Here is an 18,015-nt window from a genome sequence, read left to right as displayed (position 1 = left end):
GCGCTTTCATCAGCGCTGCCTTTGCACCATCCTCAACATCCACTGGAGTGACTTTGTGACCAACACTGAAGTCCTCAAGAGGGCGGAGGTTACAAGCATCGAGGCACTGCTGTTGAAGACGCAGCTGCGCTGGGCAGGGCATATTTCTAGGATGGAAAACCACCGCCTTCCCAAGATTGCTCTGTATGGCGAACTTTCCACCGGCCATCGAAATAGAGGGGCACCAAAGAAGAGGTACAAGGACTCCTTGAAGAAATCCCTTGGCACCTGTCACATCAACCATCACCAGTGGTCTGACCTAGCCTCAGATCGCAAAGCATGGAGGCACACCATCCACCAGGCTGTCTCTTCCTTTGAGTACGCACGCATAGCTGGTCTTGGGGACAAAAGGAGATTGAGGAAGAATCGCACTGCTACAGCACCAACCCCAAATCAGACTTTTCCCTGCAACCACTGTGGCCGGATCTGCCTGTCCCGCATTGGTCTTGTCAGCCACCAGCAAGCCTGCAGCAGACGTGGACTACTGCACCCTTCTTAAATCTTCGTTCGCGAAGTCAAGCCGAGAGAGACCAGAACCCATCCTCCCCTTTCTGTACTTCACCAGGCTGGTCCTCCCCCTCGTTCTCAGTCTCTATGGCCAGCTGCTCCCCCCCCCCCCACTTTTCCGTAGGAAGATTCTGCTTAGACCAGGCTTGGGTAGTTACCATGCCGGCCACCTGAGCTGGAGAGATCAGAGAGTCCACTGCCTCTTCATTCGGGCTATTATGCTGGGGAAGTTGCGAAAGGGTGTCTGCCAAGAAGTTTTTAGTCCCCGGAATGTGTTTCAGAGTGAAATCGAATTTTGAAAAAAATCCCGCCCACTGTATCTACTTCTCAGTGAGCTTACGGCGACCCGTAAGTGCCTCCAAGTTTTTGTGATCGGTCCAAATTTCAAATGGTAGTTTGGCACCTTCTAACCACGATCTCCAAGTCTTTAGCGCATAAGTTACTGCGAATGCCTCCTTATCCCATACAGACCAGTTACGTTGCTCATGGGAAAATTTCTTGGAGATGTAAGCACAAGGTTTCAATTGCCTCTCCTTGTCCCTTTGCATGAGAATTGCTCCTATGGCGACGTCAGAGGCGTCACATTGAACAATGAAGGGTTTTTAATTCATTGGGGTGACTTAGGACAGGCTCACTCATGAATAGTCTTTTAAGTTTGGTGAACGCCTCCTGGCACCTAGGCGTCCAATTTAATCTCACTCCCGGTTTTTTAGTGTCCAGACCCCTCCCTTTGGTTTTCAACAGTTCAGTAAGAGATAACATTCTTTGGGTGAACCCCTGGATGAAATTACGGTAAAAACTGGCGAACCCGAGGAATGATTGGAGCTATCTACGTGTCCTCGGGGCAGCCCAATCTAACACCGCTTTTACCTTACTTGGATCCATGGCCAATCCTTTCCCAGACACCCAAAAACCCAAGTAATCGAGTTCTGTCAGGTGGAACTCACATTTAGACAATTTAGCATACAGTTTGTGTTTTTGTAACGTGCTGAGGACCTCTTGAACCAGTTTTACGTGTGATTTGAGATCCTCTGAATAGATGATGATGTCATCCAGGTACACCTCACCCCTTTGTACAAGTACTCCCTCAACACTTTGTTTATAAAGTTCATAAAAACTCCCAGGGGCCCCTGGAGGCCAAATGGCTTCACCAGATATTCAAACTGTCCCATGGGGGTGTTGAAAGCTGTTTTCCATTCATCCCCCTCATTTATGTGTACTCTGAAGTACGCGTGTCTTAGATCCAGTTTGGTAAAAACCTTCCCCTCCAACACAGTACTGAGTAAGTCTTTAATGAGGGGTATCGGGTAGGCATTGGAGGTTGAAATCCCATTAATTCCCCGAAAAACAGTACAAAGTCTGAGGGAGCCATCCTTCTTCTTCCGAAAGAGGATGGAGGCTGCATGGGGGGGCATAGCGGGTCGTATGAAGCCCCATTTCAAATTTTTATCCAGAAATTTGCGCCCACCCATCTTTTCAGCCCACCCCATCGAGTACAGCTTTGCTTTCGGCAAGGTCTGTCCCAGGATCAGTTCAATGGCACAGTCCGTTTCTCTAAGGGGGGGAAGTTCATCTGCTCCCTGCTCACCGAACACCCCCCACAAGTCCCGGTAAACTTTGGGGATCGCTTGGACTTCCTCCACCGTTAGGCAGACCTTTTCATTCTGGGGCGGGGGGGGGGTTAGGCCCCCACTCCTTTTTCCACTGATGAGTTTGGCATTTCACATCAGTGAGCTCTATTGTCTGGTCTTCCCAACGGATGTCTGGCTCATGCTTCACTAACCATCCCACCCCAACACCACATCGTATCAACAACAACAACAACAAATTTTATTTGTATCCCGCCCTCCCCGCCGGAGCAGGCTCAGGGCGGCTAACAACATAGTTCAGGGTTGAATTATACAAATTGAAGAGGAGGGGGCTATTATGAAGACCTCATGGTCCCAGTGATCTTCAATTCCCACAGGAACCAACTGAGTTTCCAAAATACAAGGTTCCCCCTTCATCACTGAACCATCCATCTGCTCAAATTGGATGGGGTGGGGATGGGAAGCTGTGGGGAGTCCCAGAGCTTCCACCAATTTAGGGGTGATTATGTCCCTCGTACACCCCGAGTCAATCATGGCCTTCACATGAATAAACCTAAGTTTGCAATTTAGCAAAGTCAGTGGAACAAAAAATAACGATCCTGATATTCTCACCCTGAGCGGTGCCGGTGATTCTGCGACCTGCTGGCTGGCACCATTTAGAGCAGGGCGGTCTCGTTTCCCGCCGGCTTGTCTTCCGAGGATATATCACTCAGCTCATCGATGATGATGGTCTCCTCCTCCAGGATCGAACTCGCCGCCACGCTGCTCTTCCTTAGGGTGGCTGATCGTCTTCTTCGGCATCGGGTGCTTGTCTTCATAATGGCCGACGCCAGTTGTGGTGGGTTGGGGCAGTTGACAACCAGGTGGTTCGGGTCCCTGCAGCGAAAGCATTTGTGGGTGGGCAGGGGTTTTCTTGCTCCCCCCCCCCACCTGGGTCTTCTTTGCCTCCGTTTTTACCCCGGCTTTCTGGTCACGGGTTCCCTTACTGCTTTGTTGCTGCCATTGCAAGGCCACTCTTTTCATGGTGGTCCCCACTTCGCCAGATAGTTGCACCCACCCTATCAGGGTGGTCGGCCTTGCTTGCTGCAGGGCCCAATCCAGTACGCTAGCATTCAGCCCTCGGGTGAAATGCTCGATCTTCATCAACTCGCTTCATCCCCTCACCTTAGCTGCATTGGAGCGGAACTTGGCTGCGTATTCGTGGATCGATTTAGATCTTTGCTAGATGTCCCTCAGGGCGGCCAGTGCGCGGGTCTCCTGCAGGGGGTCTTCATACTGGGTCAGTAGCGCCTGGAGAAAGGTAGCAATGTCGTCCAGCTCCGGGCTCATCGACTCGTACAAGCTGACGTACCAGCGCTTAGCTGCCCCTTTCAGACCCTGCTGAATTCGTCCGGGAAGGTGTTCCCCCAATAGTGCATGTAGCTATTGGCTTGGATGGTGAATTATTCTACTTCTTCCGGGTCCCCATCAAAGGTGGCATCCAACTCTCTTCCTTGTCCCCCTTCTCGGGGGAGAGGCGCCCTTGCTGGTTGCGCCCTGGACGGGATTGCTGAGGGTCTAGCCGCAGGCAGTTGTGGGGTTTCTCTTGGGTCTATCGGTCTCAGGATACGATCGACCTGCTTACTGAATTCTTTGGCCATGAGGGTGGCCATCGCTTGGAGCCCAGCAGCCCTCATTAACCCCTGGAGAAGCCTGCACCACCCCTTCTCCATTTCTTATGTGGTTTTGGGTGGTGGGTGGCTTGCTGGCCTTTTGACTGTGGGTGGGGGGAGGCCAAGGAGAGCCCCAGGTGAGCGAGGCCTGCTTGGGCCGGCTGGATCTCTAGCCTCGCTCAAGCAGGCCTCGTTCGCCTGGGGCTCTCCTTTCTTGCATCGGGTTGCTTTTGGCTTGGGGGCGGGAGGAAGTGCAGCATATGCTAATGAGTTTCGCTAATGAGCCCCACCACCTCTTTTTCTCCAAAACGACCCCCGCCTGCCTTGATAAAGAGGAATTCGTGTGACTGAGCCTGTAGCACCTGGTCCTGCCAGAGGACAGAATTCTGAACTCCATAACGTTGTGGCCAAATGCAGCCATTTTAAGGGCACTGAGAGAGTGGCGTAGCCAGACGACAACCCTGGACCCATCTTTCCTTTTTCTTCCGATGCAGGTCTTGGGAGAACCAGTTCAGAATCGCAAACTGGTGGCTGAGCTCACCCTGACGAACCCCCTGCCCGGCCCGCTGAGCGGCTGCGTCTTCACCATGGAAGGCGCTGGTCTCACAAGAGGACAGAAGGTCCAGGAACTGTGAGTATCTGGCTCTAGATCAGGGGTGGCCAAACTGTGGCTCTTGGACATACATTGTGTGGCTCTTGAAACCCCCGCTGCTTTGTAGCCTGCTTGGAACAGGCATTTCTCTCTTTAAAAAACTGCTCCAAGCCAAGCCATGTCGGAGGCTTGGAGAATGCATTTAAAGTTTTAGTTGCTTTCTTGGCACCTCTCCCTCCCCCATTGATTTGCCTGCCTGCCTTCCTGTTTTGCAGCTCTCCAACATCTGATGTTCATACCTCGTGTACAATTCTGGTCACCGCACCTCAAAAAGGATATTATAGCATTGGAAAAAAGTGCAAAAAAAGGGCAATTAGAATGATTCAAGGTTTGGAACACTTTCCCTATGAAGAAAGGTTAAAACCTTAGGGTTTGTAGAATCTTTCGGGCTCAAGTGCCGTGTTCTAGTGGAGAAAGTTTTTCTTCCAGACGTTTTGTTCTCAGCTGCAGAGAACATCCTCAGAAACGTCCTGAGAACGAAACGTCTGGAAGAAAAACTTTCTCCAGTGGAACACGGCACTTGAGCCCGAAAGATTCTACAAACCCTAATGATGTTACCAGCTGTGAAAACCTGAAATCTTTGATAAAGGTTAAAACGCTTGGGGCTCATTAGCTTGGAGAAACGTCGACTGCAGGGTGACATGATAGAGGTTGACAAGATTATGCATGGGATGGAGAAAGTAGAGAAAGAAGTACTCTCCGCCCCACCCACCTCACAGGGTGTCTGTTGTGGGGTGACAAGATAAAGGAGATCGTAAGCCGCTCTGAGTCTCTTCAGAGAGAAGGGCGGGGTAAAAATCTGCAATTCTTCTCCTTCTTCTTCTTCCCTTTCTCACAATACAAGAACTCGTGGGCATTCAATGGAATTGCTGAGCAGTCAGGTTAAAATGGATAAAAGGAAGTCCTTCTTCACCCAAAGGGTGATTAATGTGTGGGATTCACTGCCACAGGAGGTGGTGGCGGCTACAAGCATAGCCAGCTTCAAGAGGGGATTGGATAAAAATATGGAGCAGAGGTCCATCAGTGGCTATTAGCCACAGTTTGTGTGTGTGTGTGTATGTGTGTGTGTGTATATTTGGCCACTGTGTGACACAGATTGTTGGACTGGATGGGCCATTGGCCTGATCCAACAGGGCTTCTCTTATGTTCTTATGTGACACAGAGTGTTGGACTGGAGGGGCCATTGGCCTGATCCAACAGGGCTTCTCTTATGTTCTTATGTGACACAGAGTGTTGGACTGGAGGGGCCACTGGCCTGATCCAACAGGGCCTCTCTTATTTTCTTAAGTGACACAGAGGGTTGGACTGGAGGGGCCACTGGCCTGATCCAACAGGGCCTCTCTTATGTTCTTAAGTGACACAGAGTGTTGGACTGGATGGGCCACTGGCCTGATCCAACATGGCTTCTCTTACGTTCTTATGTGACACAGAGTGTTGGACTGGAGGGGCCATTGGCCTGATCCAACATGGCTTCTCTTATGTTCTTATGCCCTAATGCTGGGGGAAAAGGCAAAATAAGAACATAAGAGAAGCCATGTTAGATCAGGCCAATGGCCCATCCAGTCCAACATACACACGGTGGCTAATAGCCACTGATGGACCTCTCCTCCATATTTTTATCTAAACCCTTCTTGAAGGTGGCTATACTTGTGGCTGCCACCACCTCCTGTGGCAGTGAATTCCACATGTTAATCACCCTTTGGGTGAAGAAGTACTTCCTTTTATCCATTTTAACCTGTCTGCTCAGCAATTTCATCGAATGCCCACGAGTTCTTGTATTGTGAGAAAGGGAGAAAAGTACTTCTTTCTCTACTTTCTCCATCCCATGCATTATCTTGTAAACCTCTATCATGTCACCCCTCAGTCGACGTTTCTCCAAGCTAAAGAGCCCTAAGCGTTTTAACCTTTCTTCATAGGGAAAGTGTTCCAGCCCTTTAATCATTCTAGTTGCCCTTTTCTGAACTTTCTCCAATGCTAGAATATCCTTTTTGAGGTGCAGTGACCAGAACTGCACACAGTACTCCAAATGAGACGACTGCTACTCTTGTGAGCTTCTTGGAGGCACCAGTCCAAAACCGAGTGCTTTTTTTGACAGACCCTCTGGTGGTCTAATCCAGCAAACCAGCTCTCTTGTGCTTTTCCTGCATGAACAGGACACCTGCGCATTTTCTCCACTTGCACGCGCTAACAGCAGGCTGTCCCAAGCCGTCGGGCTCCTCTTGTCTCTCTCTGGCTTCTCAGAAGAAGAGGCTGAGCAGAAACCGGGGTGGGGGAGGGCAGCAACAGGTGGGATGACCGTTCCTGTCCCTCTTCTAATCTCTCCCCAGCGACAGCCCCGTCGGGCCGGGAGAGGAGGCCAAAGTGAGGGTGGACTTCGTGCCCCAGCAGTCCGGCCTGAGGAAGATGGTGGTGGACTTCGAGAGCGACAAGCTGACGGGCGTGAAGGGCTACCGGAACGTCATCATCGCCCCGCTGTCGAAGTGAAGCCCACCTGGAAGACAAAGAGGCTGCTGATCCAGCAATACTTCCCAGCAGCCCCGGAGATCTGAGGACACCTCCTTTGACCCTCCGCTGTCACAGACTGGCCAGTGCCCCCCTCTTTCTCCTCCCATTGTATGCTCCAAGGAAGGAAAGATGGTGGAACAACAGGGGAGTTGTAACTGGGCCCCCAAAACCATCCCACCCCTTGCAGATAGAAGATCCACACCGTCCCTCCCTTCCTTCCTTGGGTCCCCAAAGTCCTATTCCCCGACTGGAGTCTTTATGCGGCTCAAGCCAGCTTGAAATGGAAGAGTCACCTCACCAGCTATTGATCCACCTCCCACTCAGTATCTGTAGGGCAGACCCTGCCGTGTTCTAAGGGAATTCCAGGTGTTGATCACCCTTTGGGTGAAAAGGAAGTCCTTCTTCATCCAAAGGGTGATTAACAGCTGGAATTCCCTGCCACAGGAGGTGGTGGTGTCTGCGAGCATAGCCAGCTTCAAGATGGGATTGGATAAGCATATGGAGCAGAGGTTATAGAATCATAGAGTTGGAAGGGACCTCCAGGGTCATCTAGTCCGACCCCCTGCACAATGCAGGGAACTCACAAACACCTCCCCCTAAATTCACAGGACCCTCATTGCTGTCAGATGGCCATCTAGCCTCTCTTTAAAAACCTCCAAGGAAGGAGAGCCCACCACCTCCCAAGGAAGAAGCCTGTTCCACTGAGGAATCGCTCTAACCGTCAGGAAGTTCTTCCTAATGTTGAGCCAGAAGCCCGTTTGATTTAATTTCAACCCATTGGTTCTGGTCCTACCTTCCAGGGCCACAGAAAACAATTCTACCCCATCCACTATAGGACAGCCCTTCAAGTCCTTGAAGATGGTGATCCTATCCCCTCTCAGCCGCCTCCTCTCCAGGCTAAACATCCCCAGCTCCTTCAAACTTTCCTCATATGTCGGCCTCCAGACCCCTCACCATCTTCGTCGCCCTCCTCTGGACCCCTTCCAGCTTGTCTATATCCTTCTTAAAATGTGGTGCCCAAAACTGAACACAAGACTCCAGGTGAGGTCTTAACAGAGCAGAGTAAAGTGAGACCATTACGTCACGTGTTCTGGACACTAACCTTCCAGATCACGTGACGTGATGGTACCGTTTTACTCTGCTCGGGTTTTGGCACAGGCCATCGCGTGTGACGGCCACACCTAGCGGAAGGTCCATCAGTGGCTATTAGCCACAAGGCATAGATGGAACTCTCTGTCTGGGTCAAGGGATGCGCTGTATTCTTGACCTCAAAACCCCTGAGAAACAAACATCTAACTCCAGGAACATTCCCTTCCCTCCTTCCTCCTGGCTGGCCCGCTAGGTGTGGCCGTCACGAGCACTGGCCTGTTCCCAAACCCGTGACCGCAAGCAGCAGGGCCTGCGTTTTGGAGAAAGCCAGAGAAGCCGCGGGGCTGCCAGCCGCCGGTGACTCTCAGACAAAGGCCAGCCTTCGACATCTGCTCCATTTCGGCCGCCTCCAGCGGCTGTCGCTGAAGCTCTTCTCCACGCCGGTGTTTCGTGGCTATTTTTAGTTCTTTAGCAGAAGCTTTTTTTAAAAAGCCCTCTTCTTGTAAATAAAAGGCATGGCAGGAGAGCGCCCAAAACTCAGCTGGGCAGAGAAGACGTCTTTCTGCTTGGGTGACCGATACGGTTGCCAAGTCCGATTGAAGACATTTCTGGGGACTTTGGGGTGGAGCTGGGAGACTTTGGGGGGTGAGCCAGGAGACTTTAAGGGTAGAGCCAGGATCAAGCGTGTGACAAGCATCATTGAACTCTAAAGGGAGTTCTGGCCATCCCATTTAAAGAGACCACACACCTTTTAGATGCCTTCCCTCCACTGGAAATAATGAAGGATTAGGAGCACCTTCTTTGGGGGCTCATAGCATCAGACCCCCTGGTCCAATCTTTTTGAAACTTGGAGGGTGTTTTGAGGAGAGACATCGGATGCTAGGCTGAAAATGTGGTGCCTCTACCTCAAAAAACACTCCCCACTCCCAGATAACAGCAGATCAGGAGAGCCAGTTTGGTGTAGTGGTTAAGTGTGCGGACTCTTATCTGGGAGAACCGGGTTTGATTCCCCCACTCCTCCACTTGCAGCTGCTGGAATGGCCATGGGTCAGCCATAGCTCTGGCAGAGGTCATCCTTGAAAGGGCAGCTGCTGTGAGAGCCCTCTCCAGCCCCACCCACCTCACAGGGTGTCTGTTGTGGGGGAGGGAGGGAAAGGAGATTGTGAGCCGCTCTGACTCTTCGGAGTGGAGGGCGGGATATAAATCCAATATCTTCTTCATCTTCTATTCTCCATTTAACCCTATGGGAATCAGTCTCCATAGGGAACAGTGGAGTGCCCAGCAGACATTTCCCTCCCCTCCCCTGCTTTCTGATGACTCGGAAGCAGAGGGAGGGTCTCCAACTGGCTAGGCAGTATGTGGGGGTGGGGTGGGGAATGTGCTGGTGCTACCTGGGGGAGACATTGTGCCATGGTGTCTCAGGCACTCTGTCCTCGTTGGAGGGCTGAGCAAATGGCTGTCGTGCTCCAAATAGTCCGGGGGTCCCTGACGTGGTGCTCCCCAACCTTTCCTGGTGCCAACTGTGGTTGCCAAGTCCAATTCAAGAAATATCTGGGGACTTTGGGGGTGGAGCCAGGAGGAAGGGTGTGGCAAGCACGACTGAACTCCAAAGGGAGTTCTGGCCATCGCATTTAAAGGGACCGCACGCCTTTTAAATACCTTCCCTCCCCTGAAAATAATGAAGCATAGGGGCAGCTTCTTCGGGGGCTCAACGAATTGGACCTTCTGGCCCAATCCTTTTGAAACTGGGGGTGGGGGGTTGAGGAGAGGCATCGGATGTCATGCTGCAAATTTGGTGCCTCTGCCTCAAAAAAACAGCCTCCTCAGAGCCCCAGATACCCACGGATCAATTCTCCATTATTCCCTAAGGGAGTCAGTCTCCATAGGGAATAATGGAGTGCTCAGCAGACATTTCCCTCCCCCCCCCACTTTATGATGACCCTTAAGCAGGGAGAGGGCCTCCAAATCGGGGGATCTCCTGCCCCCACCTGGGGATTGGCAACCCAAGTGCCAACAAGTGTTTTTAGAAAGTAGGCCACACCATTTGGGTTTTTTTAGGGTTGCCAATCCCCAGGTGGGGGCAGGGGATCCCCCGGTTTGGAGACCCTCCCCCCACTTCAGGGTCATCAGAAAGCGGGGGGAGGGGAGGGAAATGTCTGCTGGGAACTCTTATTATTCCCTATGAAGATTTATTCCCATAGAAAATCATGGAGAATTGATCTGCGGGTATCTGGGGCTCTAGGGGCCCCTTTTTTGGGGGGCAAAGGCACCAAATTTTCAGTATAGCATCTAGTACCTCTCCCCAAAATACCCACCAAGTTTCAAAAAGATTGGACCAGGGGGTCCAATTCTATGAGCTCCAAAAGAAGGTGCCCCTATCCATTATTTCCTATGGAAGGAAGGAATTAAAAAGGTGTGCCGTCCCTTTAAATGTGATGGCCAGAACTCCCTTGGAGTTCAATTATGCTTGTCACAGCCTTGATCTTGGCTCCATCCCTAATGTCTCCTGGCTCCACCCCCAAAGTCCTCAGATATTTCTTGAATTGGACTTGGCAACCCTATGCGGTAGCCATGTTACGGTAGCTATTTTGTGGCTGTCCCCGCCACTCCGTGTCAGGATTCCAGAGGTGCCCACAGGGTCAGAAAAACTGGGGACCCCTGAAACAGACAAGTCTCCTCCCCACAGCCCATCCCACGTCGGTGGCGCAAAGCCCCACTATTGACCTGAGCCGCAAAACTCACATCGATCTTCCTGCTCAGCTCCCAGAGATCGCTGCAGCTGCCTCTGCTAAGAAAACCCTATTGCGCTTGGAAAAGAAAGAACGTTTGTTAAAACCTGTCTTTATTTATGTGCTAAGATATCATATATACAGAGAGGTTGGTTTGTTCCTTTGCTGCCCTAACGATTTCTTGCTACTGTTCTTTGCAAATACTCTGTTCCAAGAGCCGGAAGTTACACTGAGAAAAACAATACAAGTCACTGAATAAAAAGGTTTTATTTTTCACTTGAAAGGGCAAGTATTTCTTTCCCACTTTTTGTAGCCAGGGTTGTGAAATGAATGAGTCTTTTTATCCCTGTACAGGTGGGGCTGAGTGAAGGTTTCAGACAGCCCCGTAGCTAAGAGTCAAAGAGAAAGGGGGCTATAGGAGAGGGGGGCCATGGGGGTGCGAGTAAGAAGCTGGAGAGGCTGGGAGCCACCCCTTTCCCTCCCCCCTCCAGTGTGATTTAAATTGCATGTCAGCTCCGATTCCCCTTTTACCTTTCCTGGAGCTCGGCCTGCAGTGATCAACCTCCAACTCTGAAGTTCACAAGAAGGATTACAAGATTATGCATGGGATGGAGAAAGTAGAGAAAGAAGTCCTTTTCTCCCCTTTCTCGCAATACAAGAACTCGTGGGCACTCAATGAAATTGCTGAGCAGTCGGGTTAGAATAGATAAAAGGAAGTCCTTCTTCACCCAAAGGGTGATTAACATGTGGAATTCACTGCCACAGGAGATGGCGGCGGCGGCTACAAGCACAGCCAGCTTCAAGAGGGGATTTGATAAAAATATGGAGCAGAGGTCCATCAGTGGCTCTTAGCCACAGTGTATAAATATTTTGGCACTGTGTGACACAGAGTGTTGGACTGGATGGGCCATTGGCCTGATCCAACATGGCTTCTCTTATGTTCTTATGTGACTCAGTGTTGGACTGGAGGGGCCACTGGCCTGATTCAACAGGGCTTCTCTTATGTTCTTATGTGACACAGAGTGTTGGACTGGATGGGCCATTGGCCTGATCCAACAGGGCTTCTCTCATGTTCTTATGAAGTGTGCGGACTCTAATCTGGGAGAATTGGGTTTGATTCCCCACTCCTCCACTTGCAACTGCTGGAATGGCCTTGGGTCAGCCATAGCTCTTGCAGAGCTTGTCCTTGAAAGGGCAGCTGCTGTGAGAGCCCTCTCAGCCCCACCCACCTCACAGGGGGGTATGTTGTGAGGGGAGAAGATACAGGAGATTGTAAACCGCTCTGAGTCTCTGATTCAGGGAGAAGGGTGGGGTATAAGTCTGCAATTCTTCTTCTTAGTTTGCATTTCCCCATTTAAAATCTAAGTCCCATTTGTCTGACCTGACTAGCCTAGGAATAGTCTCCTGTTCCTATTCAGATCAGGCTTGAAATTAACAAAGGCCTGTTAATTTCTGGGCTGAGCAGCATAGAAGAAGAAGAAGAAGTTTGGATTTATATCCCGCCCTCCACTCCGAAGAGTCTCAGAGCGGCTCACAATCTCCTTTACCTTCCTCCCCCACAACAGACACCCTGTGAGGTGGGTGGGGCTGGAGAGGGCTCTCACAGCAGCTGCTCTTTCAAGGACAACCTCTGCCAGAAGCATGGCTGACCCAAGGCCATTCCAGCAGCTGCAAGTGGAGGAGTGGGGAATCAAACCCGGTTCTCCCAGATAAGAGAGTCATGGCTGACCCAAGGCCATTCCAGCAGGTGCAAGTGGAGGAGTGGGGAATCAAACCCGGTTCTCCCAGATAAGAGTCCGCACACTTAACCACTACACCAAACTAGAGGTCCCTGCCTCTCATGCCCTCAGCCACTTCTGTTCAAAAACCCAGGACATTTAAACCTTTCCCCCTCCCCGGAACACTGACAAATGTTCCTATTTTGAAGTTTATGGATTGCTGTCTTTTCTGTGCACTGCCTGGGGCTTTTCTGTGTACTGCCTGAGGCGGTATAAATGCCCCCCCCCCTCCAAAAAACCCCCCAATAAACCCAAAGCAGAAATGCTCAGCTTGCAGCCGCCCTTCTGCCCTCATTCCTGCCCATGCTCTTCTGACCACAAGTATTCGGTGACCTGAAGCCTGTTGGCTGCTCCTCCCGCCATCTGGACTCTGGCTCCAACGCCAGAAAAGCCTTTCCTTTGCTTCCCAGAACACATCTGAATTCCTGATTCACGTTCTGTTAATCTTCTTGTCGGAGGGAGAACCACGCAACGCCTCTGGCAGTCGAGCAGGTTCGGTTGGGGGGACGAGGAGCACAAAGAGGCCGCCTCGCCTTTCTCGGAAGGCCATCCACGACCCCGGCCTGACCCATCTGCACAATGACTGAGTTCAAAAGAAAGGTCCAGCGATGGCTGACTGAAGGACGAGTTAAGTGTGCAGATTATTATCTGGGAGAAGCGGGTTTGTTCCCCCACTCCTCCACTTGCCCCTGCTGGAATGGACTTCGGTTAGCCAGAGCTCTGGCAGAGTTGCCCTTTAAAGGGCAGCTGCTATGAAAGCTCTCTCAGCCCCACCTACCTCACAGGGTGTCTGTTGTGAGGGAAGAAGAAGGTAAAGGAGATTGTGACCACTCTGAGACTCGGAGTGGAGGGCAGGCTATAAATCCAATATCTTCATCATCATCTTCTTCTTAACTGAAGCATCTTCAAGCGTTTGCTCTTCATTTTGGTCACAAGGAAAAGAAGAAAATGACTGCAGATTTATATCCCGCCTTCTCTCTGAATCGGAGTCACAGAATGGCTCACAATATCCTTTATCTTCTTCCCCCACAAAAGATCCCCCTGTGAGGTGGGTGGAGCTGGAGAGGGCTCTCACAGCAGCTGCCCTTTCAAGGACAGAGTCTCGGAGCGGCCTACAATCTCCTTTCCCTTCCTCCCCCACAACAGACACCCTGTGAGGTGGGTGGGGCTGAGAGGGCTCTCCCAGAAGCTGCCTTTTCAAGGACAGAGTCTCAGAGCAGCCTACAACCTCCTTTCCCTTCCTCCCCCACAATAAACACCCTGTGAGGTGGGTGGGGCTGGAGAGGGCTCTCACAGCAGCTGCCCTTTCAAGGACAGAGTCTCGGAGCGGCCTACAATCTCCTTTCCCTTCCTCCCCCACAACAGACACCCTGTGAGGTGGGTGGGGCTGAGAGGGCTCTCCCAGAAGCTGCCTTTTCAAGGACAGAGTCTCAGAGCAGCCTACAACCTCCTTTCCCTTCCTCCCCCACAATAAACACCCCTGTGAGGTGGGTGGGGCTGGAGAGGGCTCTCACAGCAGCTGCCATTTCAAGGACAGAGTCTCAGAGCAGCCTACAATCTCCTTTCCCTTCCTCCCCCACAACAGATACCCCTGTGAGGTGGGTGGGGCTGGAGACAGCTCTCACAGCAGCTGCCCTTTCAAGGACAGAGTCTCGGAGTGGCCTACAATCTCCTTTCCCTTCCTCCCCCACAACAGACACCCTGGGAGGTGGGTGGGGTTGAGAGAGCTCTCACAGCAGCTGCCCTTTCAAGGACAGAGTCTCAGAGCGGCCTACAATCTCCTTTCGCTTCCTCCCCCACAGCAGACACCCTGTGAGGTGGGTGGGGCTGAGAGAGCTCTCACAGAAGCTGCCCTTTCAAGGACAACCTCTGCCAGAGCTATGGCTGACTCAAGGCCATTCCAGCAGGTGCAAGTGGAAGAGTGGGGAATCAAACCTGGTTCTCCCAGATAAGAGTCCGCACACTTAACCGCTACAACAAACTGGCTCTCTCGAAAGGAAGTCATGGTTGACTTTGTAGGGTGAAATGATGGTTTCATCACACAACGCATACTTGGCTTACGTTCTTCACCACAGGTGGCACTCTGGTTCACCTGGGAGGTTGGAATCCCATGTTTCTTCACCCAGGGAGACCCACGTGCCGTATGTGGTCCTCCCTTCATCGTATCTTCACAACCGACCTGTGAAACTGTGCAGCTAAAAGAAAACAGCTGTTGCTTAGTTACTCAGTGAGCTTCCACACCTGGGTGGGGTAAGAATCCTAGAGTTAGAAGGGACCTCAAGGGTCAGCTAGTCCAACCCCCTGCATATTGCAGGGAACTCACAAGCCCCTCCCCCTAAATTCACAGGATCTTCATCGCTGTCAGATGGCCATCTAGCCTCTGTTGAAAAACCTCCAAGGAAGGAGAGCCCACCACCTCCCGAGGAAGCCTGTTCCACTGAGGAACTGCTCTAACAGTCTAACAGAGCTAGAGTGGGGAATCAAACCCGGTTCTCCCAGATAAGAGAGCTTTAGGCTGACCCAAGACCATCCCAGCAGCTGCAAGCGGAGGAGAGGGGAATCAAACCCAGTTCTCCCAGATAAGAGTCCGCACACTTAGCCACCACACCAAACTGAATCTCAGAGCGGCTCACAATCTCCTTCATCTTCCTCCCCCACAACAGACACCCTGTGAGGTGGGTGGGGCTGGAGAGGGCTCTCACAACAGCTGCCCTTTCAAGGACAACCTCTGCCAGAGCTCTGGCTGACCCAAGGCCATTCCAGCAGGTGCAAGTGGAGGAGTGGGGAATCAAACCCGGTTCTCCCAGATAAGAGAGCTCTGGCTGACCCAAGACCATTCCAGCAGCTGCAAGTGAAGGAGTGGGGAATCAAACCCGGTTCTCCCAGATAAGAGAGCTCTGGCTGACCCAAGGCCATTCCAGCAGCTGCAAGTGAAGGAATGAGGTATCAAACCCGGTTCTCCCAGATAAGAGAGCCATGGCTGACCCAAGGCCATTCCAGCAGCTGCAAGTGGAGGAGTGGGGAATCAAACCCGGTTCTCCCAGATAAGAGTCCGCACACTTCACCACTACACCAAACTGGCCCTGCAGGACCTCTTTCAATTCCACAGGGCCTGTAAGCCAGAACTATTTCGATTGGCCCACGACAGCTGATACGGGAGAGGGCTGCCACATCCTACAAGAACTGAGCAATACCATCCACCGTAAATTTGCCTTAACATCTCAAGGACCACTGACGGTGACAACGAAACTGTGACGATCCAATTTAAAAGAGTTAATCCTGGAACTGAACTGCCTGCCGAGGAATGCCTTGAAACTCACCGTTAATTTTATGTAGCACCGCTGTGAGTGGATTTTAATGCTTTTAGCAGTTTTAGAAATGTATTGCTTTAAGTGAGATTTGACTGTTAGCTGCCCCGGGTCCGCTTGCGGAGAGGGTGGGATAGAAATATAAGGTAAATAAAACAAATAAATTGATGGGGAAGCAACCCGTATTCCGCCATCCCACAGCATTGACACTTGAGCCATCCCAGTACAAACCCAGAGTGCCAAATAACATCTTCGATCCAGTTTGGTGTAGTGGTGAAGTGTGCCGACTCTTATCTGGGAGAATCTGGTTTGATTCCCCTCTCCTCCGCTTGCCCTTGCTGGAATGCCCTTGGGTCAGCCGTAGCTGTGGCAGAGGTTGTCCTTGAAAGGGCAGTTGCTGGGAGAGCCCTCTCAGCCCCACTGACCTCACAGGGAGTCTGTTGTGGGGGAGGAAGATGAAGGAGATTGTGAGCCGCTATGAGACTCCGAGATTCAGTTTGGTGTGGTGGCTAAGTATGCGGACTCTTATCTGGGAGAACCGGGTTTGATTTCCCCCTCCTCCACTTGTAGCTGCTGGATTGGCCTTGGGTCAGCCATAGCTCTTGCAGAGGCTGTCCTTGAAAGGGCAGCTGCTGTCAGAGCCCTCTCAGCCCCACCCACCTCACAGGGTGTCTGTTGTGGGGGGAGAAGATATAGGAGATTGTAAGCCGCTCCGAGTCTCTAATTCAGAGAGAAGGGCGGGGTATAAATCTGCAATTCTTCTTCTTAGCAACACTTAGAATCCCAGGGTTGGAAGAGACCTCCAGGGTCATCTGGAGAGCCAGTTTGGTGTAGTGATGAAGTGTGCGGACTCTTACCTGGGAGAACCGGGTTTGATTCCCCACTCCTCCACGTGCAGCTGCTGGAATGGCCTTGGGTCAGCCGTAGCTGTGGCAGAGGTTGTCCTTGAAAGGGCAGCTGCTGTGAGAGCCCTCTCCAGCCCCATCCACCTCACATGGTGCCTGTTGTAGGGGAAGGTGAAGGAGATTGTAAGCTGCTCTGAGATTAGGAGTGGAGGGTGAGGTATAAATCCAATTTCAAACAGCATGGGTCTGGCAGATGTCGTTTTTGAAAAGGCAGCTGCTGGGAGAGCCCTCTCAGCCTCACCCACCTCACAGGGTGTCTGTTGTGGGGGAGGAAGGGAAAGGAGATTGTGAGCCACTCTGAGACTCTTTGGAGTGGAGGGTGGGATATAAATCCAATATCTTCATCTATCTCACAGGGTGTCTGTTGTGGGGGCGGGGGGAGGTAAAGGAGATTGTGAGCCGCTCTGAGACTCTTTGGAGTGGAGGGTGGGATATAAATCCAATATCTTCATCTACCTCACAGGGTGTCTGTTGTGGGGGCGGGGGGAGGTAAAGGAGATTGTGAGCCACTCTGAGACTCTTTGGAGTGGAGGGTGGGATATAAATCCAATATCTTCATCTACCTCACAGGGTGTCTGTTGTGGGGGGAGGTAAGGAGATTGTGAGCCACTCTGAGATTCAGAGAGAGGGCAGGGTATAAATCTGCAGTTCTTCCTCCTCGGTCCTGTGAGCCCCCAAAGAAGGGTGCCCCTCTCCATTAATTCCAGTGGGAGGGGAGGCATTTAAAAGGTGTGCGGTCCCTTTCAATGGGATGGCCAGAACTCCTTTGGAGTTCAATCATGCTCGGCACAACCTTGCTCCACCACCACCCCCTCCCAATGTCTCTTGGCTCCACCACCAAAGGTCCCCAGATGTTTCTTGAATTAAACCTGGCAACCCAACTTGCTCTGCGCGGCAAGACCTCGCGACTTCCATTAAGGCCTGCATCGTCCCTCCTCTGGAGCTGCGGCATAGCTGCATATAGGGCGCCCCCACAGGCCTTCCAAAGCCCATGCTTGTTTTTACGAAGAGGGGACAGCGGGGGCGGGACTGGGGATCAGTCTTTGCAGCCTGGGTTGGAACAAGTGGATCTGCAGAGCTGTTGGTAACTAAATGTGGGCAGCACCGCACGATGCAAGCGCTGGTTGCAGTGAGAGAGTTCTGAGAAGGGGGGAGTGGAAGAGCCCGCAAAGCTGCCACACAGTTGCCCAGCTTTTAACTTCTTTAGGGAAGACTTCCTCCTCTCTGTGTATACCAGACATAGGCAGAGAACCCAAACAACT

General features: G+C 51.8%; 2 protein-coding genes across 2 annotated transcripts in view; both read left to right on the top strand.

Annotated features, from left to right (window-relative positions):
• The window catches only part of LOC132591060 (protein-glutamine gamma-glutamyltransferase 2-like), a 153,341-nt gene that overhangs the window by 70,957 nt on the left and 64,369 nt on the right, over window positions 1-18,015 (top strand).
• On the top strand, window positions 4,275-6,961 carry LOC132591051 (protein-glutamine gamma-glutamyltransferase 2-like). The gene is made up of 2 exons (XM_060263933.1): window positions 4,275-4,418; window positions 6,767-6,961. The coding sequence occupies exons 1-2, from the start codon at window positions 4,276-4,278 to the stop codon at window positions 6,921-6,923; spliced, it is 300 nt and encodes a 99-aa protein (XP_060119916.1). The 5' UTR covers window position 4,275; the 3' UTR covers window positions 6,924-6,961.

This window comes from Heteronotia binoei, chromosome 2, assembly GCF_032191835.1.
Source record: "Heteronotia binoei isolate CCM8104 ecotype False Entrance Well chromosome 2, APGP_CSIRO_Hbin_v1, whole genome shotgun sequence".
Lineage (NCBI taxonomy): Eukaryota > Metazoa > Chordata > Lepidosauria > Squamata > Gekkonidae > Heteronotia > Heteronotia binoei.
This window is presented reverse-complemented; position numbering and strand designations above follow the sequence as displayed.